Genomic DNA, 27,290 nt, shown 5'->3' with positions numbered 1-27,290 from the left:
GCCCAGGCCCTGGACATCGAGCCTGGCCATCGACATCTGGTCCTGAATGTCGAGACTCGGAAACTAACGTGGGGGTTTTCGTGCTCAAATGTAGAGTTTCGGGTACAAGCGTCGATAGTTAATCATACTTTGAAAAAAGTTTTCTGGTTCTTTTAAAGGGGAAATTATTTTCCTGAATTTAAGCTTTGGTAGGAAAACATTTTCTATTGACTAAGAAAACATTTTCAGTTGACTTATTTTCCTAAACAAATCAAACGCCGGAAAATGAGGAAAGTGTTTTTTTGGAAATTATTTTTCGCGAAACAAACGCATCCTTAGCCTGCGATGTTTCACATCTTATTGATTTTCTTTCTGGATTTAATGGTATCCATCACATTCCCAGGATTACAGATTCTCCAACTTCAAATGAATCATCTTTCCCACACTGTAGCTGCTTGAGGAGACTAAGTTCAGAAGTCATGACATTGAAGTCACTGTTTTGTTCTTGGCGTTTATTCTCTCTATTCATAAGTGTTAAATGGGTTCATAATAACTCACTTTTCACACTCTCTCGTCTTCACTCAATCGCGCTCGCTTACTCCATGCTTTGACCTCAATTTGAGTATGAATTTTTCTAAATTAGTTTAAATATAAAAGTATTGTAACAATATGAGTCTGATTAGATATGTATTAAGAATGGGTCACTACATTTATATTACATTGGAAATGGGTCAATTTAAGTCGGATTATCTTCGATCCGACTCACCCGTTTAACAAGTTTAATAAAACCGATAAAAAAGTTAATGAAATTTCAACTTTGGTAAAACAAAAGAGATTAAAAAAAAAGGAGCATCTAAGTGGTCCCTCGACTGTTGCTTAATTACCAAACTGCCCAAAAATAAGTTGAGAAAAATAAAGTAAAAACACCCACGCGAGATTAACGCAAAAAAACGCTTCCCACTTGTCCACGAACATCCCACGGTTTTCTTCGTCACACGCACTGCTCTGCCGCTGACGCCGCCGCACGATCGCGTCCTTATCCGGTCCGACCTATAAATAAAACCCACCAACCTCATCCTCTTCTCCATCTTCTTCCTCGTCACCATTCACTCTCTTCACTCTCTTTCCAGTCCATCGCTCTCTCTGTCGAAATGTTGTTCAATCACAAGCTCAGATCACCATCCTCCCGGTGCCTCCTCTTCTGCTGCTTCGTCGTCGGGCATGCCGCCGCCTACCACGAGGCCACCTCCTTGGACTGTGACGATGGCTACCGTCGCAGGGCAGCTCGACCGCCCTGCTCGTGGCTCCGCTCCACGGCCCAGGAGCTCCCGCTGCCGGATATCCGGCACAGGTGCCGCAGACTCATTGCTCGGATAGGGAGGTGCTGGTGGGGGCAGGGCCACGTTGCCGGGGCCTTGGAGTTTGGGTACGATCCCATGAGCTATGCGCTCAACTTCGAGGACGATCAGAGTCGGGATTCGGACGAGGAGTTCCCGGCAAGGAACTTCTCGGGAAGGCTGCCGGTGTCTCCGGATCTGATGTTGCCGGCGAAGATGCCGAGGGAAGTCGTAGCATTTAGTTGAAGTCTTTTTCTCGAAAGATGCTTTTGATTTTGATCCACAAGTCGAGATCTGAAATTCATGGAAAATCTCCGACGATGTGTCATCATGTCTTCGTTTTGCTTGCGCATTTTGTTCGGAGTGTTCCGTGTTCGAGCATTTTGCCTGATCACTGTTATGAAATGCGAAACGGCAAGAAGTAAATTTTGTCTTGGATGAATGAACTTATTTTTTTTTTGGTCATTAATGAACTTACTTTATGGATAATGTGGATGCAACTTTATTTGAGTCGAGCTTGAATATCGCGATTTTTCTGGTCGAATTGAACTCGAGCATAAATTTTAATACTCGATTAAACTCGAGTCGAGTTGTAAATGTCGTGCATACGGATCGAGTCAAACCGAGCTCGAGGGCACTGAGTATTGACTAGACTCGACTTGAATACACCCCTAGAGACAAGTGCCACATTTACCTATTATTTATACTAGATTGTCGGAGAGAAAATACCAAAAAAGTTATAAACTTATTAAATTTATGTCAATTTAGTCATAAATATTTCAACTGTGTCAATTTATTTATAAACATGTTCACGATTTGCCAATTGAGTATCCGGTTAATTTTAGTTAGAAATCACTGACGTTGACGCCGACCGTTTTATGTGGCACGATTCGCACTGACATAGATAATTTTTATAAAGTTTTTAATTTTTTCTTCTTTTTTCTTTTCCTTTTTTTTTTCTTCCAAGCCCAGGAAGGCCTTCTTGCTGGGCTCGTAAAAGAAAAGAAAGAAAAGAAAAGAAAAAAAAAAGAAAAAATTAAAAACTTTATAAAAATTTTAACTTTTTTTTAAAATTTATAAAAATTATTCACGTCAACGCCGACCGTCCTACGTGGCACTACTAGCATCCACGTCAGCAATTTCTAGTTAAATTTGGCCGAATAGATTCAATTGGCAAAACGCGAAAATATTTTTAACTCAATTGGTACGAATGAAAGGTTTAAGACTGAATTGATACAAATATAATAAATTTACGACATTTTCAATAATTTTCCCAATTATCGGGTGAGCAAACGTCCGGCATTGAGCACCGATGATTGGGTGCATGAACCATTCCCTCGAACGCTCACTACCATCCACACTGACGTGAAGCCCTCTCATATACGGACTCGCACTTCGAGAACCACACGAGCCCCACGATCACGCGAGTCGTAAATGACTAACATCCAAACCAAACATGACTAGTGACTACCCCATTATTCTTATATATTAATTGATTATAATGATTATGTCGTAGCTACTGAGTATTAGGGAACATTCATCGTGCTTTCGTTTCATTCATGCACCACAGGACATCTCGTTTATTATAACTTGAGAGAGAGAGAGAGAGAGAGAGAGAGAGAGAGAGAGAGAGAGAGAGAGAGAGAGAGAGAGAGAGAGCAAGCAAATTCTAGGAATGTGGGAAAACCAGCTTGGAGATCTATGAAACCCCCATTAGAAGTGGAGAGCTGTGTCACGTGAATGAGATTAAGTGGAGATTAGTGCAAGGGCATGTAGGGAATGAAATGATTCATTCTTACTAACTTTAATTTTGAGAGTAACACAGTTAGAACCCCAGATTCACAATTTATTTGTGTATGCAGATCAATTTATGTTACACGCTTTCTCAAGCTTGGGATCAATTTGCGCATCAACATGTGTATAAGAGATGCATCAACACACCAATAAGGTATTGGTTTAGCCGGCCTAAACATCACCTATCCGCTTCAAAAAGAAAATGCATTAACTTGGCTCGAAGCTAGTATTTGGCTAGACATTAAAAAAATAAGGTGAAAAGTGATAATAACATGGGGTGATAGAGTGATTTGAATCTTCGGATATATGATTTGACATCACGTGAAAAATCGAATATTCTGATCAATGCCCTCTCTTTTGTCGTCTTGCCTCCAAGTTTTACTCGTTTGGTCTTTGGTGTTTCAAATGTTATTGATTTTCTTTTTCGATATAAACCCAGGATTACGGATTCTCCAACTTTAAATAAATCATCTTTCCTGCATCATAGCTGCTTTAGGAGACTAAGGTCGAAAGTCATGATATTGAAGTCACGGTTTACTCTCTCTATTCATATGGTCGTATGATGAAATCTAGACCTGTCAAAATGAGACATAAACCTATGTTTTAACCCATATTTATTAGGCTGGATTGTTATATGGGTTAATTAGATATTCAGTAAATGGATCATGAATGGGTTTAAAATGGTATAAGTGTTAAATGAGTTCACAACTTGCTTAGACCTAACCCACCTCTATTACTTCTTCTTCACTCTCTCTCGCCTTCACTCGATGGCGCTTGCTCACATCGTGCTCTCACCTTAGTTTGTATATGATTTTTCTAGATTGAGTTAAATATAGAAGTATTTTACTAATATGAGTTTAGTCGGATATGTGTTGGGTACGATTTATTAGATTTATATTGCATGGAAATGGGTCAATTCGGCTCGAACCATTTTTGATCGGATCTGACCCATCTATTTGATAGGTCTAATAAAATCCATTAAAAAGATATTTAAATTCCAACTTTGGCAAAACAAAAGAGAGATAAAACAAAAACAAAAAGCAGCAGCAGCTATGGGGTCCCTCGACTTTTGCTTAATTACCAAACCGCCCCAAACCTCACGCGGGATTAACGCGAAAAAACCGCTTCCCACTTGCCCCCGCGAACAACCCTCGGTTTTATTCATCGTCACTGCCACGTGGACTTTCCACTCTGTTCTGCCACGTCCTATAAATAAGATAAAACCCACCAACCTCATCCTCTTCTCCATCTTCTTCCTCATCGCCATTCCCTCCCTTCACAGTCTTCCACCGACCACGCCAAGGCTACGAGTTCGTCGCTCTCTCTGTCGAAATGTCCCTCAATCACAAGCTCCGATCACCGTCCTCCCCGTGCCTCCTCTTCTGCTGCTTCCAGGACGGCCACGCCGCCGCCGCCGCCTACCACGAGGCCGCCTCCTCCTCGGACGATTGCGACGACGGCAGCAACCCCCGCGAGGCGGCTCGGTCGCCCTGTTTGATCCTTTACAAGTGCCGGAGCCTCGTCGCTAGGATTGGGAGGTGCCGGTGGTGGCAGGGCCATGTCGCCGGGGCGGCCTCGGAGTTCGGGTACGATCCCATGAGCTACGCGCTCAACTTCGAGGACGAACGGAGCCGGGAGTCGGACGAGGAGTTCCCGGCTAGGAACTTCTCGGCGAGGCTGCCGGCATCTCCGGATGGGTTGCTGCCGGGGAAGTTGCCTAGGGAAGTTTGTAGCTTGTAGTTGAAGTCGTTTCCTCTGTAAAAAAAACATCTTTTTGATTTTGGTCGACAAGTTGGGTGGGGGCTATCAACAATCCTTGGAGGGATCCAAGTTGTCTGTACATATTGTAGATTTCGAGATCTGAAATTCATGGAAATTCTGCTTCGATGCGTCGTCATCGTCTCCATTTTGCTTTAGCTTTTCGCCTGGAGTTTTTCGTGTTCGAGCAAATTTTGCTGATTGAGTAGCGTTGCATCAACGAAATGCGAACCGACGAGAAGCAAATTAGTATTGGATGAATGGGAAACTTTAAGGATAACATGGATGCTAACTTCTTTTCTTGGGTCGACTAAAAAAAAAACCTTCTTTTCTTGTGGAGCCCTCTCATATGCGGACTCGTACTTCGAGAACCACACGAGCCCAACAATCACGCGAGACGCTCGGGTCATAAAATGACTAGAATCCAAACCAAAACAACATGACCTACCCCATCATTCTTAATTAATAGTTAATGACAATGATTATGTCATAGCTACTGAGTATTAGGGAACGTTCATCGTACCCACGTTTCGTTCATGCACCGCGGGACAATCTCGTTTATTACAACAAGAGAGAGAGAGAGCAAGCAGTTCTTGGTATGTGGGAAAACCAGGTATGTGGGAAAACCAGCTTGGAAATCTGTGAAACCACCAAGTGAAGAGCTAGTGCCACGCGAATGAGATAAGTGGAGATTAGTGTAAGGGCATTTATGGAATAAAATGATTCATTCTTACTAACTTTAATAATTGGCCGCCATTAGTTCTGTATTGATGCCAAGACATATTCATTCTTATGAGATGCAAGTGTGCTCATCACGGCGGTTCGTGATGTTATTGTTTTTGCTGTTGAGATTTGTTTCGTTTTGAGCCCCTCATATATCGTTTTAAGATGTAAATGAAACATTCATTTTCGAACAAAAAAAAATTATTGGAGTAACCCAATTTGAATCCTCGATTTTAATAATTTATTTGTGTGTAGATCGATTTATATAATACGCTTTCTCAAGACATTGAAAGAAAATCAAGAGTGATAGTAATTTGGAGGTGATAGAGGGATTCGAACCTTCGAATATTTGATTTGATATCACGGGAAAAATCCCGATTAATCCCCTTTCTTTTGTCGTCTTGCCTCCAAGTTATACTTGCTTAGACTGCGATATTCCAAATTTTATTGATTTTCTTTTTGGATTTAATCGTGTCCATCACATTTCCAAGATTACGGATTCTCCAACTTCAAATAAATCATCTTTCCCATGTTGCAGCTATTTCAGGAGACTATGGTTAGGAGTCAAGACTTTGAAGTCACAATTATGTTCTTTGCATTTATTCTCTCTATTTATGTGGTTGTATGCTGAAATTTAGATTTGTCAAAATAGGACATAAATCCATTTCTTAACCCATATTTGCTAGTTTGGACTGTTTTATGGATTAGTAATATTCAATAAATAAGTCATAAATGAATTTAGAACGATAAGGCTCAAATAATGTAAATGTTAAATGGGTTAACAACTTACTTAGATCTAACCTACCTCTATTGCTCTCTCTTCGCTCTCTCTCGCCTTCACTCGATTGTGCTCGCTTACTCCGTGCTTTCATCTTAGTTTGGGTATGAGATTTTCTAGATTGAGATAAAAATAATAGTGTTTTAGCAATATGGATTTGGTCGGATACGTGTTGGGTACGAATCACTAAATTTGTATTACATGAAAATGGGTCAATTCGGCTCGAACCATTTTCGACCGGACTCAATCCGCCTATTTGATAGTTCTAATAAAACCCATAAATAAGTTATTTAAATTCCAACTTTAGTAAAACAAAAGAAAGACTTTAAAAAAGGCAGGACCTATGGGGTCCCTCGACTTTTGCTTAATTACCAAACCACCCCAAACCTCACGCGGGATTAACGCAAAAAAAACCGCTTCCCAGTTGCCCCCGCGAACAAACCCTCGGTTTTCTTCATCGTCACTCCCACGTGGACTTTCCACTCTGTTCTGCCACGTCCTATAGATAAAACAAAACCCAACCAACCTCATCCTCTTCTCCATCTTCTTCATCATCGCCATTCCCTCCCTTCACGGTCTTCCACCGACCACGCCAAGGCTACGAGTTCGTCGCTCTTTCTGTCGAAATGTCGCTCAATCACAAGCTCCGATCACCGTCCTCCCCGTGCCTCCTCTTCTGCTGCTTCCAGGACGGCCACGCCGCCGCTGCCGCCGCCTACCACGAGGCCGCCTCCTCCTCGGACGATTGCGACGACGGCAGCAACCCCCGCGAGGCGGCTCGGTTGCCCTGCTCGATCCGTTACAAGTGCCGGAGCCTCGTCGCTCGGATCGGGAGGTGCCGGTGGAGGCAGGGCCACGTCGCCGGGGCGGCCTCGGAGTTCGGGTACGATCCCATGAGCTACGCGCTCAACTTCGAGGACGACCGGAGCTGGGAGTCGGACGAGGAGCTCCCGGCTAGGAACTTCTCGGCGAGGCTGCCGGCATCTCCGGATCGGTTGCTGCCGGCGAAGTTGCCGAGGGAAGTTGTAGCTTGTAGTTGAAGTCGTTTCCTCTGTAAAGAAAAGATCTTTTTGATTTTGATCGACAAGTTGGGGGCTATCAACAGTCCTTGGAGCGATCCAAGTTGCCTGTACTTACTGTAGATTTCGAGATCTGAAATTCATGGAAATTCTACTTCCATATGTCATCATCGTCTCCGTTTTGCTTTCGCTTTTTTCGTCTGGAGTTTTCCATGTTCGAACAATTTTTGCTGATCAGGTAGTGTCGTGTCAATGAAATGCGAACCGACGAGAAGCAAAATTTAGTATTGGACGAATGGGATTTACTTTAAAGATGACGAGGGATCGGTAGCGAGTCATGCCAACCCGGTTAGGTGGCAGGCCATGTCCGTTTTGTGCCTAGGCCGAGTTAGGCCCAAGGGCCCTCATGGGCCAGCCTAGGCCCGACAAATTTCACGTTGAAGAATGTAATCGTGATTTTATTTTGAAAAATCTTCAATGAAATTTCTTTTTTGCTTTATCATCCCATTATATATAAAAGAAAGCTGATAAGATGGGATTCGATGGTGATATGCACAACAAAAGTAAAAAATTTTAAACAAATGGTTTTGCTAAAAAATTGTCTATGTTAATTTATTTCCAGATTCTAGTGGACAATTTATCCATAAATATGATCGATGGCATAGAAAAGAACTAGGTTATTTTTTTGGAGATATGTCTTTTCATCAAAACTAATTTTTATGGAAGTAAAATCCGACAATTAAAGAAAACACATCATCTTTTAATATACATGGGAATTTTGTTTTTTTGGTAACTAAATCCTACATGAAAATAGAAAAACTTAAAAAGAAAGGAAAGTAAAATCATTTGTGACCGGCACTTTAAATTGCAATCTAATAATCGAGGGCAATTTTATCTTTTCGACGAAAATCGAGCAGACCTAATCACACAGAAGCGGAACTAGTGCTGCCCAAAAATTATTTAAATTCAATCATGGCAAACACGGAAAAGGGGAAAAAGGCAGCAGCTTATCCCTTATCCGGTCCCTCGACTTTTGCTTAATTACGAAGCTGCCCCAAAAATGAAGTGATGGGGCAAAAACTGAAACGAAACGTAACGTCACGCGGGATAAACTCGAGAAACCGCGTCCCCACTTGCCCGCGATACATCACTCAGCACTGCCTCCGCTCTGCTCCGCCGCTTGCGCCGCCGCGTGCCACCGTCCTTATCCCGTCTGCCCTATAAATTACCCTCCAACCTCATCCTCACACACCCAAAATGCTGTTCATTCACAAGCTCATATCGTCCTCCCCGCGCCTCCTGTTCTGCCGCCTCCACAATGGCTGCAGCAATGCCACCGCCGCCTCCTCGGGCCGCGACGAGGGCGGCCGCCACAGGGCGGCTCGATCACCCTGTGCGTGGCTCCGATTGATGGCCCAGGAGATCCGGGACAAGTGGCAGAGCCTCGTCGCTCGGATCGGGAGCCGCCGGAGGAGGCAGGGCCAGGTCGCCGCCGTGGCTGCTGCCTCCGAGTTCGGGTACGACCCGACGAGCTACGCGCTCAACTTCGAGGATGACCGGAGCCGGGAGTGGGATGGGGAGTCCCCGGCGAGGAACTTCTCGGCGAGGCTGCCGGAGTCTCCAGATCAGTCTCCGCCAGGGAAGATGCCAGGGGAGGAAATCGTAGCAGCGCGCAGATGAGTTTTTCATCTTTGAAAAGATTCATTTTGATTTTGATCGACAAGTTCGGCTATTAGAGTCCGTAGTGTCCATACAAATTGTAGATTTTTGAGATCTCAAATTGATGGAAAATCCATGGAACTTCTACTTCAATGTGTGATTGTCATCTCCATTTTGCTTTTGCTCTGTCTGGAGCATTCCCTGTTCGAGCAACTTTTTGCTGATGAGTGTTGGGTCAACGGAATGCGAACCGACAAGAAATGTAAAGTATGTCGTCTTTGGATGACGCGGATGGATGCAACTTCCTTTTCTTGTGGGTAGGGATCGATAGTAGGCCATGCACGGCCAGGCACGGCCATGGATGAGGTGGCAGGCCACGTCCTACACCGTGCCTAGGCCCAATTCGGGCCCATGGGGCCCTAATGGACCGACATTTTCTTTTTGGATTTGGCCTTTGGGGTTGAGTCCGGTGGTTGTGCCCATGCCCAAGCATGGCCCGTTAGCTGACTCGCCGTGTCGCTTTTTTTTTTACCTAGGCCTGGTCAGGCCCATGGACCGTAATGGGCTTGCCTAGGTCCGATGATTTTTTTTTTGGGGCTTTGCCGCGGAGGTCGAGTCCAGTGGTTGGGCCCCATACGATTGGAAGGGATTGCAAGGCGAACGTCGGGAACGACGAGCGGGAAATTTCTTGTTCGCTTTTGTTGATTATGTAGACACACAAAGATGAAGGCCTTATTAAATTAGAAAATACAAACACTTGTATGGAGACTTTAGTTATCGCACAGTGATAAAATGCAGACTTAACGTGAATATGGACCTAAATAAAAGTTATCGGGTTGGGTTAGATAATATTTCTCATATCCAAGGGAGAGAGAGAACCCTATGGAGAAAGGAATAGGGACAATGGCTATCTTTAAAGCAATCACAATCTTGATTTGACAATGGCAAGCGCCTAAATAGTCGTGATCCTTGCCATAGCTTGAGACCGGCCACTGGCAACAAGGAAAAAAAGAAAAAATCATAATTTTTTTAAAAATTATAAAAAAATTAAAAATTATCTACGCCAACGCTGTTTACGACACATAGGATGGATAGCAGTGACCGGATCATCACATCAATGATTTTCGGTCAAAATTGACAAAAAAGACTATATTGGCAAATCCTGAAAAGATTTAGAACTTAATCGATATAATTGAAAAGTTTATAACTGATTTGACCGTCGTAAAAATAATTTTAGAACTTTTTTGGTCATTTTCTCTCTATTTGGCAGCTGAGGAATATATTTGTGTGTCAATTAGACACACAACATAAGTTCATCGAATGTAAATAATTTAATATTCTTAAAAATTTTATTGGTTCGTTTAATTTATTAGACCAAGAGTTTTAAATTATCTAGTAGTTATCTTGTTTTTTAGCTCTTATCTATTGGTTAGTTTGACAGTTTTCTAGCGTTGGAATTCGAAAGTTATTTAAGCGAGCTTCACTTAAGAGGAATTTGCTACATCAACTTATTAAGCAAATTTAGTTGGCGAAGTATGTTTAGCATTTAACAATAGAAAGAATAAGAAAAGTCTTTGTACCCGACTTCTTCACTTATGTTATTGATTTGGCAGATGATCCAAAGAGTTGTAATTGGCAATGGACGTTGAGGTAAAATCTATTAAGCAAAATAATACGTGGTCATAAGCTAATCTTCCTCCTAACACTAGAACTATAGATTCTAAATGGGTGTTGACGAAAAAAATTAAAACCGGATGGTACCAAAAGATGCGTTTTCTCAAAAGGGAGTCCATAATAAACATCATCTCAAATAAGAGCTTGAAGTAAACATTTGATCTCAAACGAAGGTCTGAAATCACTTATTGGCAAGCACATGCTTATTCCCGTAGAACGAGCGTGGCCATCTTTGTCTGGAGACATTTCTCTTTTAGTTTCTTTTTCTTTTTCTATCTTTTCACTGTTCATCTCCTTCATGCTTGGAGGGAAGTTGCAATCTCAAGCTCACCTACAGATCTGGCCGTCTTCCATGTCCATTGGCACCGCGTTCAAGTGTCGCCTTGGTTGGCTCTTCAAATCTGGCTGTCCTTGGCCACCGGCACTGAATGAGCGATCGTCTCTCTCTTTACACTTAAAAGCATATGTTTGACTTGTTCCCAAAGCCAATTTCCAGTAAAAACGCCTCTGATTTCTCTCTCAATACCTTGATTTTGCCCCCAAAAACCTCTAAAGAGCCATGGGACAACTCCAACAGGAAAACCCTCAATTGCCAGTCTAGCAATTGCAAGCAGCGCGGCTTCGACCAGAAGAAGAAGAAGTTTGAGCCAGCGGCACCGCACTCGCATGTCAACCAAAAGTAGTAGAAGTAGATGGGTTAAAGGCTGCTACGAGGCCCAATCGTCATGCCACTGACCAATTGCAAGCTCCAGCTTTTGAAGCGGGAGCGGATCAAGGACTACCTGCTCACGAAGGAGTTCGTGACAAATGAAGATCGGCTCAAGATGGCCACGAGCAACGATGGCTCATTCGACACTGGTGGCCATGGACGACCAGATCTAAAGAGCTGACCAAGAAGACGCTTAAATGCTGGCCGACGGCCATGGAAGATGGCCAAATCTCGAGAGAAACGTGAGTAAAAGAGGAAGAAGAGAAAAAAAGTGAAAAGATATAAAAAGAAAAAAAGAAATGTCTTTGGACAATTATGTCCTTGGTTGTGCTGTCGAAATAAGCATGTGCTAGCTAGCTGGCTGAAGATTTAACCGGCTGTCGAGTTTAAGCCTTTGGCCATTTTAGATTCTTACTTGAGACAACGTTCATCCCGGGCCCTCTTTTGAGAAAACTCATTCACTTTGCGCCCTTATTTGAAATTTTCCTTAGATAAATGTAAGGCAAGATTAGTGGCACTTGATTACTTTTATGTTTAATCTCTGGTAACAAGGCGTACAACAATTAGATTAATGATGGTTTTAGCTTCTATACATAATTTGGTAATTCGTCAAATCGACGTTAAAATTCCCTTTCTAAATAGCGATTTAAATGAAGAAACTTATGTTTGAACATGAAGGCTATATAGAAATTGGTCAAGAAGATAAAGTTCATAAATTGAATTACTTTTTGTAAATAGAATTCTCCCGTGTGTCTTTTCCTTTCTCTATATATCCAAAGGCATCTTCTAGAGAAAACACAAACTAAGAGATCACCATTAACATTACTCTATCATTTGTTCCTTTTCTCCTCTGTCTCTTTCACCCTTTCTCTATATTGAATATCACTTAAAAGCTTGAATCTTGTTCATCTTTTGCTTGCTACATAGACTAAGTGAGGAAGGTTAGGGTCTGGGCATTGCATTAGGGGACAAGATATCCATTGGAGTCGACTGTATTGGATCGCGCGAATCTTATCGAGAAAATTGCCATCTTCATGGCAGTATTATTGATACGCCTAGTTCTAAATATTCATCTAATATTTTTTAATCTCCATATCACGTATTTAGTTCATCTGTTTGGGCACTAGTTGGCATCTTAGATGGGCTTATCCATGTTAGGTGGGCTTTCTCATCGTAAAAATACCGAACTATATACACCTTATAATGTCATTTGCTAAAGAGAATATGATTGAAAAAATTACGACAATTTAAATTGCACGACTTTGAATTTGTAAGTTTTACGGTGAAAGTACAACAAATCGAATGTGATATTTCCTTTTCTTTTCTTATCACTTTGTGTTGATTTCTTCGTTAGACACAAATATAAAGGCTTTCTTAGGGCACAGCAAGGATCCTAGTTGTCGCTGATGACACAAATTTGACGATTAATTGAAAAGTGAAGATTCCATTACATGAACTTTGCCGATGACATCAACGAACTTTTTCTTTTAGGACAAAAAGAAGGAAAGGACAAATTGCTGAGATGAGAAAATTGAATTTTAAAAAGAGTGCTGAGTCAGTAACCATTTAATGAAAAAAAAACGGCAAGAATATTTTACCTGAACACGTCATGGAGGTCGTGGCCTAGTGTGGCTACAGATCTCCATCGGAGCGAATCGACGGAGGTCGCTACCTCCGTAGCCGCATCTCTCTCTGTCTAAATCAAGCCACGCGGTGGAGATGAGCCCGTCACCACGACCATGGAGGTTGTAGCCTTACGTGACCATAGAAAAAAAGGACGATTTTACAAAGTATTATTCTTGAAAAATATTTTTCATGGAAAGTTTCTTATAGCGAAACAATTTCACTGAAAATAACTAGCGTCAAGTCTAATATTTTCTCATGGGTTATGGCCCATTTGGTTCAAGAAGTCATTATCAGTTCATTGAAAATGAAAACTATTTTTGTTTTTATTTTTCCATCTTCGCGAAAGCACGTTTGGTAGGAAACTTTTCCGTAGAAATTAGAACTATACATGTTTGGTTTGTTTCTTGATAATATGGAGAACGACACTAGAAGTGCAAAAAATTATGTATATCGCTCACTTTACGTGACATCCCGAATTTCGGCCCATTTTTGGGATTTATAAAACGCGTAATTTGTCAATGTGCTTATAGTAAAATCTCGTCCGGGAACTGATCACTCCCGGTTATCATTTTAAATTAGAGATTTCGCTAGAATCGCACTCGATCAAATTTGGCCGTTATTTGGATCCCGAACTTGGCAGTCGATTTCCGGGAGTTTCGGGACAAAATAAATTGGACGGTGTCAATATTATGGTAGTCAACGTTGAGATTGTCAGGAATGATGGAAAAATGGGAGTTTTTGATCACGTGCGAATTTGGACTAGTAGACCTCCCTCGTTATGATTTGGTCTAATTAATTTGGCCTTTGTCCCTTTTTATGTGCGAGGCTTATTTTGGACCCGTAGACCACTTTCGGTTTTTAATTTGGGCCATCGGATCGCGATTAATATTTGAATGTACAAATATTTTCTTTTATTCTCTCTCTCTCTCCCCCTCTCTCTCTCTCTCTCTCTCTCCTCTGCCGCGCATGTCCTCTCCGCGCACGTCTCCCCCTGCCCACGTCCCCTCAGCTCACCCACTCCCACCTGCTCTCTCTCTCTCTCTTCGTTTCTTTTCCTTCTTTCTTTTTCTTTTCTTCTTTCTTTCTCTTCTTCTTCTTCCTTCTTCCTTCCCCGAACTCGCCTGGTTCTGCTTCGTTCCTGCTCTGCTCACCGGCTGCTGCTCGACCGCCCATCCAGCTCCGCCCGACGCCACCCTACCAGTCGCCGACGCCGCCGTCCTCCTCGCACCGGCGTCGCGCCGCCGTGCCGCGCGGCAGCTCCGCTCGACGCTGCTTCCTCCTCTCCCGAGCGCACGAGCTCGGCTCGTCGCCGCTCCACCAGTCGCCGCCGCTAGCAAGCTCGGCCGCCGTCGCGCCCTCCGCTGCCCGCCGCCTCGATCGCCGCTTCTCCTCCCTCGCGCAGCCGGCAGCTAGCCGAGCCGCTTGCGCTTTTCGCGCCCGACCGCTGCTGCTTCGCCGGCTCGCCGGCCGGCCCCGTCGCCGTCGCCGCTCCGGTCTTGCCGCTGGCCGCCGCCGTGTTCCACCACAAACAACCGGCAAGCCCCCTTCCCTCCCCTTTCTCTCTCTCTCTCTCGGTTTGGCCGTGAGAGGCCTTGAGCCGGAGGAGCTCCGCCGCCGCCGTCACTGTTCCGGCGCGGATCCGTCGCCTCGCCCGGCCGTCCAGCCGTTCCATTTCCCTCTCTATCTCTGACCGTGCCCCTCTCTCTCCCTCTCTAGGCCGTGGATTAGCTTAGACCGTCGCCGTCACTCGCGCCGTTCGCCGGAGCCGCCGCTGCCGTTACTGTTCCGGCGAAGGACCGCCGCTGTCCAGCCGCCATTACCACGTGTTCAGCTCGGTTTGAAGCTTAGGACATCCGGTGAGTTTGACCCTAAGCCCTAATTAGGACAATTTGCATTTCTAGACGGGTTTTAGGGGTTAATTAGGTTAATTTAGGGGTTAAACGGTGGAGGCTGTTAGGGGCTGTTACCGTGGCTGTTTTGGTGGTGAGTCGTGATGATTTAATTGAGATTTAGAGTCCCGTATTGTGCCGTGAGTCGGCTGAGCTTGGGTGCTTCGATTCGGATCGAATTTGTGGATTTGGCGGGAGAAACTCGTGATCCAAACGGTGGCTGTTAGGGACTGATTTTGTGGCACATTTGGTGACCGAGAGTGATGATTTAATCGAGGTTTAGTGGTCTATAGAGTGCTGTGATGTGGCGAAGCATAGATGCCTTGATTTGGGCGAAATTGTGGACTTGGCGGATGAAATTTGTGGACCGTATGGTGGCTGATTTTGTGGCTATTTTACGGGCTTAGTGTGACAATTTAATTGAGGATTAGTGGCCCGTAATGTGCTATGCGATGGCTGGAAATATTGGAATGAATTGGCCCGAGTTCGGTTAAGTTCGGGTTCAATTGTGGATTATAGTGCGCGCCTAGTTTGGTCCTCATGGTGGCTGATTCGGGTGATGCTTTGGGGAGTCTAATAGAGTATTTTGAGGGTATTTGTTGGCCTAGAATGACCTGCTTGGTGGCTGTCCATACCGGGATTTAATTGGACAAGGCGCGATCAATTTGAGGCTTGATTGTGTGTTTATCGGGAATGATCGCATTGATCAATTGACTGGCTAAATGAGCCTTGTTGTGATTGATTTTAGGATGCCATGTTGCTTGTTTAGCGGGACTAAGAATGGAATAGCTTGGCGGGCCTCGAATGCGAGGGTTCTTGTTATCCCGGTTGTGTGGATTGTGCATGGATTGTGTGTCAAGTTGATGTCATGGCTGATTTGAATTGATTGTCTGATTGGGCATGTTGATTTATGAAATTGAATATGCGTGGTGCAAATGCGCATGATTGCATCGTGATTTGAGTAAGTGGTGCGGTGCAAGTGAATGCCCATATGTGAACGTTATAGCCATGAGTTTGCATCACGAGCATTGGCACGGCATGTGCATTTACAAGTGGGCTCGAGTGACATGTGCATTGTGATCACCTAAAATGCCCTGATGCGTTTAACGCGGGGTTCAGATGAAAATTGGTGCTTGTGAATGTGTGATCATAATAAACCCTGATGCGTTTTACGCGGGGTAGTGAACCCGTCCTGAGGCGTTTAACGCGGGACGATGCCCGGATTGCCGGAAGACCGCCAACCTGATGCGTTTACGCGGGTTCGGTCCGTATATGGAGATCGGTGTTGCGCCCGATGCGTTTACGCGGCTAGAGACACTGGGCCGATGCGTTTACGCGGGCCGAAGTGTTGGATAGTGATAGACCTGATGCGTTTTACGCGGGTCGGACCTGATGCGTTTAACGCGGGTCGGAGGAGAAATTGATAAATGGCAAGTATGCTAGAGTGCAAGCGTGCGAAAATGCATTGATGAGGCGTGAGCACGCGTATGAGCACGAGCATAAGCATGACATGCGTTGTGACCAAATGATGTGTACATGTGCTGCGACTGGATCCTATGTTTTATGCTTGAATTGTAAGTGCCTAACCTGCAGGGCAAGGTGAGTGTTGGATTTGGGCCAGAGGGCCTAAGTCAATTATGATTTGCTTGGAGTGTTGATTTAGTACTCGTCAGGAGGTGCACTTTAGCCTAATTTAGGTTTAGGAAATTACTCGCTGAGATTTATTCTCACTGTTGTTGAAAACCAATTTTTCAGACCCCCGGCCCTGAGGATGGCAGGCGTATTGAAACGTTTTGGGAGGAGCCCCGGCTAGATATAGTGTTTGATCGCCGAGCCACGTACTCGCTTTTGATTTTTGAGTGTGGGCTGTATATGAATATTGTATATGTTTCCCGATGTCAAAACAAGTGTATATTTATCCGTGCTGGTTGTTGTATGGCTATCCTGGATTATGTGTATTTTATTGTACGGGTGGTTTTAATTACTTCCGCATGTGCTTTAAATCTCTGTGTTGGGTGTTGGGTCGGCGACGAGTCCTGGGATGTCGCACACGAATCGACCTTTGCGAGGGATGTGGCGCGCCGAGGAGTGCGGGGCGTGATATCCCCGTTTGATTTGGTATCAGAGCAAGGTCAGCTCGATCCAATTAGGTCGAAGCCTGGAGTGATAAGGAGCGGTGACCTTGGGTAGCCAGTAAGGTGACCTCGTGTGCTATGTGTACCTCCTGATTGCTTGTGTTTGATTGAGTGCTTGTTTTAGTTGACCGTAAAGTGCAGGTGCGGCAGGACCCGAGGTAAGTACGCGAATCTCCTTGGTTGAGATGTTGTGCTGTTTGTGTAAGACCGCATGCTGGTTGCTTGATTGCTGCTGTATATACCTGCCTAGGACCTTAGACCGGTTTAGCTTGGTTTAGGTCTCTAATTCCTGAATGGAATTATAGCAGCAAGGTGAGCGTGCGAGTTGGAAAGATGAGTAGCCAAGGAAGAGGCCGTGGTAGAGGCCGAGGCCGTGGTAGAGGCAGAGGCCGAGGTCGTGAGCAGGACCCTGTAGAACCGCAAGTAAGGGCTGCCGAGGATCCGAGGGTAGATGGAATTTTAAGAGCTCTCGAGGAAGCTGGAATTCTGGGAGGTAGACTAGCCCAAGAGAGAGATGCCACTATAGCTGCTGCTGTTGAGGCCGCCATGGCTGCTGCTGCCAATGGGGCCAATGGGAATGATGGAAACGATGGTGATGATGGGAATCAGGGGAATCAGGAGGATCCAATTCCAGCACCAGTGAATGTGGGCAGGCCGATGTCCAAGTTAGTAGAGCAGTTCCTGAAATTAAAGCCGCCGAAGTTCAATGGGAAAGGTGACCCTGATGCCGCACCCCGTTGGATTGAGGGGTTGGAGAAGGCTTTCGAAGTGCTAGGGTGTACCGAGGCCGAAAAGGTGACATTGGCGGTATATCAACTGCAGGACAACGCCGATGATTGGTGGAAGGCCACCAAAGGAAGGGTATTTCCCGAAGGGACCGCCCCGACTTGGACCGTATTTTCTGAGACTTTCCTGGGAAAATTCTTTTCCGAGAGCGCCGGGGAAAGGAAATTGGCGAGAATTCATGAGGCTCCGCCAGGGATTGATGACCGTAGATCGGTCGAGGCGGAATTTGCGAGACTGTCGAGGTTCGCGCCAAGGATGGTGGAACACCCCGAGGATAAGGCGCGAAGGTTTCGGGATGGGCGAAAGCCGACATTCGCGGCCGCCGATACCGTGAATTTAAAGACTTATGAGGACTTATATGAGAGAGCTCAGGCTATTGAGCGAGAGCAAGTAGATAGAGCGGCCGCATCTGGATCGCGGTTTGCCCCGGCTAAGGACAACCGCCGTTTTGGGAAGAAACCAATGGCGGGAAACAGGAGGTTCGTCCCACCGATCAGGAAGAACATTGGAAAGCCGAATCCCCAGCAGAACAGGTTTGGGGCTTGCTTCAAATGCGGGAGTATGAACCATCAAATCAGGAGTTGTCCCCAGCAGCGCCCCGCAGGACCCCTGATGCAACATCAACCCCGAATTGGGAATCAGGCTGGGAATCTACTGCCGGCTAATGTGAACAGGCCGCCGGCACAAGGACGGGTGTACGCCATGGCGCGAAGAGAAGTTGAGAATGCGCCGGGCGTGGTCACAGGTACGATTTCTCTTTGCGGTCATGTCGCGTATGCATTATTTGATCCGGGAGCATCGCATTCGTTTATATCTGCTCAGTTTGTTGAGTTGGCTGGATTAAACCCTGTTTTGCTAGAAGTGCAATTGTGTGTGACTACGCCGTTAATGGATAAGATATGCATATCGTTAGGATGTCCGGATTGTGAGATAGTGATTGGTGGCGTAGAAAGCAGGATAGACCTAGCGGTTTTGCCAATGTATGATTTTGATTTAATTGTGGGCATGGACTGGTTAGTTAAGCGGAATGCCGTAATGGACTCGGTAGTAAGGTGATTCGGTTTAGCCCTACTGGACACCCTAGATTCGAGTTCGTAGGGAGTCGAGGAGGAACCTCGATCCCTTGGGTTTCTTCGGTTGAGGCAACTAAATTGTTGGATGAGGGCTGCCAAGGTTATTTAGCGAGCGTAGTTGATTCGACGGCGGGAGAAGTGCGGCTAGAGGATATAGCAGGTGGTGTGCAACTTTCCCGATGTCTTTCCTCGGGAATTGCCGGGATTGCCACCGAAAGAGAAGTGGAATTCGTTATCGAGTTGGCATCCGGGATCGAGCCAATCTCGAAGCCGCCGTATAGGATGTCGTTGTCGGAATTGAAAGAACTTAAGGTTCAGATGCAAGAATTGCTAGACAAAGGTTTTATCCGACCAAGTGCGTCTCCATGGGGAGCGCCAGTCCTATTCGTCAGGAAGAAGGATGGGTCGTTGAGGCTATGTATCGACTACCGTCAGCTGAATCAAGTGACGATTAAGAATAAGTATCCCCTCCCAAGGATAGACGACCTGTTCGACCAGTTGCAGGGAGCCTCGGTATTTTCTAAGATCGACCTAAGGACGGGGTATCATCGCAAGGATCCAAAATGAGGATATCCCAAAGACGGCATTCGGGACGAGGTACGGACACTATGAATTCACGGTGATGCCGTTTGGGTGACGAATGCCCCGCTGCATTCATGGACTTAATGAACCGGGTATTCAAAAAGTTCTTGGACCAGTTCGTCATTGTCTTCATCGATGATATTCTAGTGTATTCAAAGAGCTCCGAGGAACATGAGGTACATCTGGAAAGAGTTTTACGGACGCTAAGAGAGCACGCATTGTATGCTAAGTTTAGCAAGTGCGAATTTTGGCTGAATCGAGTTGCATTTCTTGGGCATATAATTTCCGGAGAAGGAATCTCCGTGGATCCGGCAAAGATTGAAGCAGTAATGGATTGGCCGAGACCGACGACAGTTACTGAGGTTCGGAGTTTCTTAGGACTGGCGGGATATTATCGGCGATTTGTGGAAGGATTCTCAGCGATAGCCACTCCGCTGACGAAGCTGCTTAAGAAGGAAACGAGGTTTGAATGGACGGAAAAGTGCGAAGAGAGTTTTCAGGAACTGAAGCAGAGATTGACGACGGTGCCAGTGTTGACGATTCCTTCAGGATCGGGCGGGTATGAGATCTATAGCGATGCTTCGCTCAAAGGATTGGGATGTGTGCTAATGCAAAATGGAAGGGTGGTTGCTTATGCATCGAGACAGTTAAGGCCTCATGAGATGAACTACCCGACCCACGACTTGGAACTGGCAGCAATTATTTTCGCACTCAAGATCTGGAGGCACTACTTATGTGGAGAAAGGTTTCAGATCTACACGGACCATCAGAGCCTCAAGTATTTGTTTTCGCGAAAGAATTGAACATGAGACAGAGACGTTGGATGGAATTATTGAAGGACTATGACCGTGACATATTGTATCATCCCGGGAAGGCCAACCGGGTAGCGGATGCCTTGAGCAGGAAATCGAGCATCGCGCATTTGCTAGTCAAAGAGTGGATTTTATTGGAAGGAGCGCGGGACTCAGAATTTAAATTCGAGGTAGGACACCTCTCCAGTCTGATGGCGACGTTACGGATTGAACCAGAAGTGCAAGCCAAGATTAAGGCGTTGCAGTCTACGGACCCTGAGATTCAGAAGATCCTAGAGATGGATGGCACTAATAGGAAACCGGACTTCCAAGTGTCCGAGGACAGAATTCTTAAGTTTCGAGGACGGTTATGCGTGCCCGATGATTTGGGACTTAAGGAAGAGATTCTATCGGAAGCTCATAGGAGCGCTTATAGTATTCACCCAGGCAAAGACAAAAATGTACAGAATCTCCGACAACACTATTGGTGGAACGGAATGAAAGCGGATGTGGCCAGGCATGTGGCTAAGTGCTTGACGTGCCAACAAGTGAAGGCACAGCATTGTAAGCCTGGTGGGATGTTGCAGCCGTTGGAAATCCCAGAATGGAAATGGGAGCACATTACAATGGATTTTGTGACGGGATGCCAAGAAGCCGGAGGGACACGACTCTATTTGGGTGATAGTGGGCCATTGACCAAGTCGGCGCATTTCCTGGCGGTGCGAAAAGACTTCGAGCTAGAAAGGTTGGCAGAATTATATGTGCGTCAGATAGTTCGCCTTCATGGAGTACCGGTATCAATCACATCGGACCGTGATCCCCGGTTTACTGCGAATTTTTGGAAAAGTCTGCAAGTGGCCATGGGGACTAAGTTGCAATTCAGTACGGCCTATCATCCTCAGACGGACGGCCAGTCTGAAAGGACGATTCAGACATTGGAAGACATCTTGCGAGCATGTGTTTTGGATTTTAAGGGCGGGGGAGGAACAATGCATTTGGTCGATCGCCTACAACAATAGCTACCAACGTAGTATCGAATGGCACCATTCGAAGCACTATATGGCGGGGCTTGCGGAACACCGTTGTGTTGGGATGAGGTAGGAGAAAGAAGTATAACGGGTCCGAGTTGGTTCAGCGATCGGTGGAAACAAGTAAAGACTATCCGGAAAAGGTTGAGAACGCTCGAGCCGTCGAAAAAAGTTACGCGGATCGAAGGCGTAGACCATTGGAGTTTCAAGTTGGCGACCATGTATTTCTTAAGGTCTCGCCGATGAGAGGACTATCTAGGTTTGGCAAGAAAGGGAAACTAAGTCCAAGGTATATAGGCCCGTTCGAGATTTTGGAAAGGATTGGGACGTTGGCCTATCGTCTCGCCTTGCCGCCGAATTTGTCGCAGGTTCATAACGTCTTCCACGTGTCGATGTTGAGGAAATACAAACCGGACCCGACCTACGTGCTAAATCATGAGGTGGTAGACGTGGACGACAGGGTGTCGTACGTGGAAAAGCCAGTGCGAATCGAGGACAGAAAGGAGCAAGTTTTGAGAAACAAGACGATCTCGTTAGTCAAAGTTGTCTGGGAACATCACGGGACGGAAGGCGCCACATGGGAAAGCGAGGAAGTGATGCGACAACAATACCCCCATTTGTTCGAGTAGTCAGGTTTGGATTGTAAATTTCGAGGACGAAATTTTTATAAGGGGGGAAGAGTTGTGACATCCCGAATTTCGGCCCATTTTTGGGATTTATAAAACGCGTAATTTGTCAGTGTGCTTATAGTAAAATCTCGTCCGGGAACTGATCACTCCCGGTTATCATTTTAAATTAGAGATTTCGCTAGAATCGCACTCGATCAAATTTGGCCGTTATTTGGATCCCGAACTTGGCAGTCGATTTCCGCGAGTTTCGGGACAAAATAAATTGGACGGTGTCAATATTATGGTAGTCAACGTTGAGATTGTCAGGAATGATGGAAAAATGGGAGTTTTTGATCACGTGCGAATTTGAACTAGTAGACCTCCCTCGTTATGATTTGGTCTAATTAATTTGGCCTTTGTCCCTTTTTATGTGCGAGGCTTATTTTGGACCCGTAGACCACTTTCGGTTTTTAATTTGGGCCATCGGATCGCGATTAATATTTGAATGTACAAATATTTTCTTTTATTCTCTCTCTCTCTCTCCCCCTCTCTCTCTCTCTCTCTCTCTCTCTCCTCTGCCGCGCATGTCCTCTCCGCGCACGTCTCCCCCTGCCCACGTCCCCTCAGCTCACCCACTCCCACCTGCTCTCTCTCTCTCTCTTCGTTTCTTTTCCTTCTTTCTTTTTCTTTTCTTCTTTCTTTCTCTTCTTCTTCTTCCTTCTTCCTTCCCCGAACTCGCCTGGTTCTGCTTCGTTCCTGCTCTGCTCACCGGCTGCTGCTCGACCGCCCATCCAGCTCCGCCCGACGCCACCCTACCAGTCGCCGACGCCGCCGTCCTCCTCGCACCGGCGTCGCGCCGCCGCGCCGCAGCGGCAGCTCCGCTCGACGCTGCTTCTTCCTCTCCCGAGCGCACGAGCTCGGCTCGCCGCCGCTCCACCGGTCGCCGCCGCTAGCAAGCTCGGCCGCCGTCGCGCCCTCCGCCCGGCCCGCCGCCCCACGGCCGTCGCCTTCTCTCCCACTCGCGCGCGCAGCCGGCAGGCTCGCCGCTTTGCCTTTCGCGAAAGCCGCCGCTGCCCATCGCCGGCTCGCCGGCCGGCCCCGCTGTCCGCCGTCGCCGCCTCCCGTCTTTGCCCGGTCGCCGCCGTGTTCCACCACAAACAACCGGCAAGCCCCCTTCCCTCCCCTTTCTCTCTCTCTCTCTCGGTTTGGCCGTGAGAGGCCTTGAGCCGGAGGAGCTCCGCCGCCGCCGTCACTGTTCCGGCGCGGATCCGTCGCCTCGCCCGGCCGTCCAGCCGTTCCATTTCCTCTCTATCTCTCGACCGTGCCCCTCTCTCTCCCTCTCTAGGCCGTGGATTAGCTTAGACCGTCGCTGCCGTCCGCGCGCCGCCGGAGCCGCCGCCGCCGCATCTTTCCGGCGAAGGACCGCCGCTGTCCAGCCGCCATTACCACGTGTTCAGCTCGGTTTGAAGCTTAGGACATCCGGTGAGTTTGACCCTAAGCCCTAATTAGGACAATTTGCATTTCTAGACGGGTTTTAGGGGTTAATTAGGTTAATTTAGGGGTTAAACGGTGGAGGCTGTTAGGGGCTGTTACCGTGGCTGTTTTGGTGGTGAGTCGTGATGATTTAATTGAGATTTAGAGTCCCGTATTGTGCCGTGAGTCGGCTGAGCTTGGGTGCTTCGATTCGGATCGAATTTGTGGATTTGGCGGGAGAAACTCGTGATCCAAACGGTGGCTGTTAGGGACTGATTTTGTGGCACATTTGGTGACCGAGAGTGATGATTTAATCGAGGTTTAGTGGTCTATAGAGTGCTGTGATGTGGCGAAGCATAGATGCCTTGATTTGGGCGAAATTGTGGACTTGGCGGATGAAATTTGTGGACCGTATGGTGGCTGATTTTGTGGCTATTTTACGGGCTTAGTGTGACAATTTAATTGAGGATTAGTGGCCCGTAATGTGCTATGCGATGGCTGGAAGTATTGGAATGAATTGGCCCGAGTTCGGTTAAGTTCGGGTTCAATTGTGGATTATAGTGCGCGCCTAGTTTGGTCCTCATGGTGGCTGATTCGGGTGATGCTTTGGGGAGTCTAATAGAGTATTTTGAGGGTATTTGTTGGCCTAGAATGACCTGCTTGGTGGCTGTCCATACCGGGATTTAATTGGACAAGGCGCGATCAATTTGAGGCTTGATTGTGTGATTATCGGGAATGATCGCATTGATCAATTGACTGGCTAAATGAGCCTTGTTGTGATTGATTTTAGGATGCCATGTTGCTTGTTTAGCGGGACTAAGAATGGAATAGCTTGGCGGGCCTCAAATGCGAGGGTTCTTGTTATCCCGGTTGTGTGGATTGTGCATGGATTGTGTGTCAAGTTGATGTCATGGCTGATTTGAATTGATTGTCTGATTGGGCATGTTGATTTATGAAATTGAATATGCGTGGTGCAAATGCGCATGATTGCATCGTGATTTGAGTAAGTGGTGCGGTGCAAGTGAATGCCCATATGTGAACGTTATAGCCATGAGTTTGCATCACGAGCATTGGCACGGCATGTGCATTTACAAGTGGGCTCGAGTGACATGTGCATTGTGATCACCTAAAATGCCCTGATGCGTTTAACGCGGGGTTCAGATGAAAATTGGTGCTTGTGAATGTGTGATCATAATAAACCCTGATGCGTTTTACGCGGGGTAGTGAACCCGTCCTGAGGCGTTTAACGCGGGACGATGCCCGGATTGCCGGAAGACCGCCAACCTGATGCGTTTACACGGGTTCGGTCCGTATATGGAGATCGGTGTTGCGCCTGATGCGTTTACGCGGGCTAGAGACACTGGGCCTGATGCGTTTACGCGGGCCAGGAAGTGTTGGATAGTGATAGACCTGATGCGTTTTACGCGGGTCGGACCTGATGCGTTTAACGCGGGTCGGAGGAGAAATTGATAAATGGCAAGTATGCTAGAGTGCAAGCGTGCGAAAATGCATTGATGAGGCGTGAGCACGCGTATGAGCATGAGCATAAGCATGACATGCGTTGTGACCAAATGATGTGTACATGTGCTGCGACTGGATCCTATGTTTTATGCTTGAATTGTAAGTGCCTAACCTACAGGGCAAGGTGAGTGTTGGATTTGGGCCCGAGGGCCTAAGTCAATTATGATTTGCTTGGAGTGTTGATTTAGTACTCGTCAGGAGGTGCACTTTAGCCTAATTTAGGTTTAGGGAATTACTCGCTGAGATTTATTCTCACTGTTGTTGAAAACCAATTTTTCAGACCCTCAGCCCTGAGGATGGAAGGCGTATTGAAACGTTTTGGGAGGAGCCCCGGCTAGATATAGTGTTTGATCGCCGAGCCACGTACTCGCTTTTGATTTTTGAGTGTGGGCTGTATATGAATATTGTATATGTTTCCCGATGTCAAAATAAGTGTATATTTATCCGTGCTGGTTGTTGTATGGCTATCCTGGATTATGTGTATTTTATTGTACGGGTGGTTTTAATTACTTCCGCATGTGCTTTAAATCTCTGTGTTGGGTGTTGGGTCGGCGACGAGTCCTGGGACGTCGCACACGAATCGACCTTTGCGAGGGATGTGGCGCGCCGAGGAGTGCGGGGCGTGAGACTTTAGTGCTAAAAGTTGTTTTCGGATCATTTATGTGGCGCTTAAAAAAAAACGATTAATTAAGTGTCAATTCCGATCCGTGTCACTGAAAATCTAATGTGGCAAAATTTTATTAATTTATTAGTCGTACGTGGCTCGTTGGCGTGCCCAGTTAGCATATAACCCATAAACATCATTGTCTGAAAGTTGTAAATAGTGATTATTTAAGTGCCAAATTTTATTTAAAGTGATCACTTCAGTATCGATCGAATTGTACGATGTCATTTTTGATGTCCATGTGGACTGGATTTTTTTAAAAAATTTCCAAGTAATATTACAAATTTTAATTATAAATGCCATGTAATCAATTTGGCCGGAATTAGCACTTAACAGATCGCTTTTTCTTTGATTTGATACTTAGGTGATTGTTTGTTCTCGGATTTAGCACTTAAGCTTTAAAAAAAAAAAAATTTTTGGCACTAAAGTGAGCGCCGTACACAACTTTTGGCACTTTTAATGTTCTTCTCCCCTTGATAATATTTCCCATTCGCAATACATCAGATTAATATATAGTGAGGCTTCAGTCTCTCTTTATACTATTTATGTTTGTTAACAAGAGCGATGGAAAAAATTATCTCACTAATCAAAGTGAACCTTTTAAGACAATCCTTTCTGGATGATCATCTTAGCAAGTGAGAAATTACTCAAGTCATCCAACAATATGCTTTTCTTCTTGGCTAATTAAAGGGAATTCATATACCCATCATTAGTATTTAATAGCTTTAGAATTTCTTAACTAACTTGTCTTAAAATGAAAAAAATCTGAAACAGGAAATTTCTTTGAAGCTTCCTGGAGCTACGGATTGAAAAGAATAATCCCTTTAGCTTAAAAATAGCTTCAACCTTAAAAAAATTTTGTTAGGAATAAAAAAAAGCAAGTCACTTGGCAAGGGACCCACTCATCTTTTGAAATTCTTAGGTGTACGCTTATGTTTCACACCACTTTCGCACTTGATTAGGATAATATATCATAACGCCATATAACAATTTTACTATGCTATTATGATGTTCTTGTACTTAATTACTTTGACGTGTTGTAATGTCGTACATTACTATGCTATTATGATGTTATATTTGTTAATTTTTCACTGGTTAGAGAGAGAGAAAGAGATACGATAGGAGTTTCTAATGAATATGACATAGCATTTTTCTAATCAAGTAGTTGGAATTATATAAGAAAGACATTGAAAAATTTCACCAATTAAAAAGGTTTCTTCACAGTAATGGTCCACTAGCTATTAAGCTGTGATACATGTACAAATATCTCTCTCTATATATACATATATCATGCAACTTGATTGTAAAGAAATCGAATTGAATAGACAAATCAGCATAATATTTTACAAAATGACCAGATGCTAAAAAGAGTGTGTAAGATACTCTTGCTAACGTTTTCCTCTTAAAAATTGCCACCATCTCTTTCTCTAGACATTGCTAAAAAAAAATTGATAGAGGCTGCTTCAACTTAATCTGCGTCTGCTAAACTATAGAAAAGGGCAAAAGAAATTAAGCAGGTGTCACACTTCAGCAACCGAGAAATTAGACAGGAACTTTGTTTACGCTAATCCCAATCGAATGAGCTGTAAAAATGGGCACTTTTCTTTAGATTATTCCAACGCCAATTTGCCAACATGAACATATGTAACACAATTACACAGTTCTCTAACCACTTATGAGTATT

The 27,290-nt window shown here is 45.3% G+C and overlaps 4 protein-coding genes across 4 annotated transcripts; all 4 read left to right on the top strand.

The window, feature by feature from the left end:
• The first annotated feature begins 1,130 nt into the window (after positions 1 to 1,130).
• On the top strand, positions 1,131 to 1,562 carry LOC115686201 (uncharacterized). Its single transcript, XM_030611423.1, has one exon. The coding sequence runs from the start codon at positions 1,131 to 1,133 to the stop codon at positions 1,560 to 1,562; it is 432 nt and encodes a 143-aa protein (XP_030467283.1).
• Positions 1,563 to 4,442: 2,880 nt separating this feature from the next.
• Positions 4,443 to 4,850, top strand: LOC130140142 (uncharacterized). The gene has a single exon (XM_056318756.1). The coding sequence runs from the start codon at positions 4,443 to 4,445 to the stop codon at positions 4,848 to 4,850; it is 408 nt and encodes a 135-aa protein (XP_056174731.1).
• Positions 4,851 to 6,995: 2,145 nt separating this feature from the next.
• Positions 6,996 to 7,409, top strand: LOC115686200 (uncharacterized). The gene has a single exon (XM_030611422.1). It carries the CDS (start codon positions 6,996 to 6,998, stop codon positions 7,407 to 7,409), a length of 414 nt encoding a protein of 137 aa, XP_030467282.1.
• A 1,073-nt stretch (positions 7,410 to 8,482) lies between these two features.
• Positions 8,483 to 9,108, top strand: LOC115686199 (uncharacterized). Its single transcript, XM_030611421.2, has one exon. It carries the CDS (start codon positions 8,646 to 8,648, stop codon positions 9,066 to 9,068), a length of 423 nt encoding a protein of 140 aa, XP_030467281.1. The 5' UTR covers positions 8,483 to 8,645; the 3' UTR covers positions 9,069 to 9,108.
• The last annotated feature ends 18,182 nt before the right edge of the window (positions 9,109 to 27,290 follow it).

This window comes from Syzygium oleosum, unplaced genomic scaffold (genome assembly GCF_021117445.2).
Source record: "Syzygium oleosum isolate NSW1041296 unplaced genomic scaffold, Sole_v2.1 Sole_v2.16, whole genome shotgun sequence".
NCBI classification, from domain to species: Eukaryota; Viridiplantae; Streptophyta; class Magnoliopsida; order Myrtales; family Myrtaceae; genus Syzygium; species Syzygium oleosum.
The sequence above is the reverse complement of the archived record's forward strand: the minus strand, read 5'-3'. Positions and strand labels throughout refer to the sequence as shown.